This window comes from Acanthisitta chloris, unplaced genomic scaffold (genome assembly GCF_000695815.1).
Source record: "Acanthisitta chloris isolate BGI_N310 unplaced genomic scaffold, ASM69581v1 scaffold3136, whole genome shotgun sequence".
Lineage (NCBI taxonomy): Eukaryota > Metazoa > Chordata > Aves > Passeriformes > Acanthisittidae > Acanthisitta > Acanthisitta chloris.
The window spans coordinates 1-2637 of NW_008676378.1; the positions used below are offsets into that span (position 1 = coordinate 1).

Consider the following 2637-nt stretch of genomic DNA (forward strand, 5'->3'; position numbering starts at 1 on the left):
CTTCATCACCCTGGGCACCGAGCTGGCTCAGCAGCAGCAGCAGAAGCAACAGCCTGGCGGCGGCAGCAACAACGGGGGCCAGCAGCAAGCCATGTCCCTGGCCATCCTCAGAGTCATCCGCCTGGTCAGGGTCTTCAGGATCTTCAAGCTCTCCAGGCACTCCAAGGGGCTGCAGATCTTAGGGAAGACCCTCCAGGCCAGCATGAGGGAGCTGGGCCTCCTCATCTTCTTCCTCTTCATCGGGGTGATCCTCTTCTCCAGCGCTGTCTACTTTGCAGAGACTGATGACCCTGACTCCCTGTTCACGAGCATCCCTGATGCGTTTTGGTGGGCAGTGGTGTCCATGACCACTGTGGGCTATGGGGACATGTATCCCATGACCATCGGTGGCAAGATCGTGGGTTCCTTGTGTGCCATTGCGGGTGTGCTCACCATTGCCCTCCCTGTCCCTGTCATCGTGTCCAACTTCAACTACTTCTACCACCGAGAGACTGATCATGAAGAGCAGTGCCAGTACACCCACGTCACCTGTGGCCAGCAACAGTCACCCTTCTCTGAGCCCAAGAAGGGGGACAGTAATCAGTCTCTTAGCAAATCTGAATTCCTGGAGGCAGAAGACCTGGAGTCCATGAAATACTCCAACTTCATTCCTCCCAATAACCAGGGTTATAAAGAGAAGAAAATGCTGACAGAGGTGTGATCAATTTTGTTGTCCTGGGTCCAGACATGGAGCTGCAAGCTGCTGCACAGCGTCTTCCTACAAGCAGCTGGATCTATTCAGCATTTACATGCCAGACTGTGAATTGTGATACCGTAAACAGAATGATTGTGATAATGGGCTCTTCTGTCCTGATTTGCTGTTTCTCATTACTGTGTGCAGCCAGAAATGTTCTTGCTTTATTCCATGGAGTGCTAGCTGTCATCCCCACTCCCTTGTGAATTTCCTTCTCTGCTTTTGAAGACTGCTTTAATCCAACATTTGCTCTGAAACCTTGTTACTCCACTAGCAGAGAAGCCCTTGCCACTATTTCAGCTGAAGGATTCAGCAGAGTAAACAGTTAAAGGGGCTACAAACATCTGGCTCAAGCTGTGCCCTTAGTTCCTGTGCCAGCGCGGTGCCCTTGGCTGTGGGATCAGTCACGCCTGCCATGCCATTGCCTTTGAATAATGGAAACGCTGCAGCCAGCATCACAGTGAGCTCTGCAGCTGTAGGGGAAAGTCAGCAAGGAGATGCCTGCCTTCTTTGCAGCCCGTGGCATGCTAAAGATCCTCTTGGTTTGTGTTTCAACAAAAAGGTGCATAGGTCTGAAAACTCTTTGCTGCTTGTGACCATATACCATGTATCAAAAACAGGTTTATAGCAATCAACAGGCTTGGTGAAGATTCTCTGTATTTTGAGCTTATCTCAGCCTTATTTATGCCAGTGCCCTGATGTTAATTGGCTTTATCGTACCAACTTAATCTTCATAGTGGTAAGTGCCTTCTGATGCAAGGCGCATTTGAGAGAATTCATTTGTTATCTCCACAGTTCATCTCCACACAATAGAGTTTAATGAGATGTACTTTATGCTTCAGCCATCCAGCTCTGTATTTGGGCATGTGAGAGCAATTGACTCCACTGCTTTTTTATTGAGCATTTGTATAGCTGAGGGAGGTTTGCATGTTGGTGTTTTGTCGACGTTGCTGAAAATTCTGCCCACAGACAGCTGCACCTATGCTGTGTGAAGATCGCACTGATCTAGCAAGTCGCAGGCATAAACTGCCCCAGGGTAAGTGTGTTAACATTTGAGATTGAGATTGGCATGAATACAAATTTCCCTGAGCTATCTGCACAAACCCAACAGCATCCTCCAGACCTGTCAAATGAGGGGATAAACAGCAAGCCTTGAAGAGATGCTTTTGCTGTATTACTGATCTAGCCAGTTCTTGGTATTTCATGGATAGAAGGCACAGCAAATGTTTTTGCACAAGGTTTTATGAGAGCAATTTATGCTAGCAATGCAAAGCATATAGCTTGGCCTGTAGTGCCAGGTTTGCCATGGGACCAGAGATTTGCATCTTAAGATGAACATTTTGCTTCCCAGATCATTTCAGTAGTTTCAATCAGCTCTGCCTTACACCTAACTTTGAAAATGTTTCAAAGGCTGCCAGCAGGTGAGAGAGAGAAATGGATGCTTTCAGATTCTAGTGGCAAATTTTCCTGCAAGGAAAAGTCTTTCTTGTTATAAATCTGAGTGTATATTCTGCATTCACATGTCTGCATGTGTATGAAGGCAAAGGCAGCCATTAATGCCTTGCACCATACTGTATGATATGCATATTAGAATGTACTACATATTGCATGTGGCACATGTAATACATAAACCAGACATAATATCAAGGTGCAAAATACATAGAATACATTTTATGTATATATTAAACTTTTCAGCCATAAGACTAAGAATGCTAAAGGCATATCACAGAATCATAGAATGGCCTGGATTGGAAGGGACCTTAAAGATCATCTAGTTCCAACTCCACTACTGTGGACAGGGACACCTTTCACTAGATCAGGTTGCTCAGAGCTCCATCCACATACTTCAGTATAGTCAGAACTGGCTATAGAACTGCTTGTGAGATGGGATCTGTTTGCATCTT

At 46.1% G+C, this 2637-nt stretch overlaps 1 protein-coding gene across 1 annotated transcript; it reads left to right on the forward strand.

Annotated features, from left to right (window-relative positions):
* Positions 1-4: 4 nt before the first annotated feature.
* LOC103803542 (potassium voltage-gated channel subfamily A member 6-like) lies at positions 5-1294 on the forward strand (the record flags this gene model as incomplete). The annotated part of the gene is made up of 1 exon (XM_009076107.1): positions 5-1294. A coding segment is annotated over one exon (696 nt), but the record flags the coding sequence as incomplete, so codon positions are not given.
* Positions 1295-2637: the final 1343 nt, after the last annotated feature.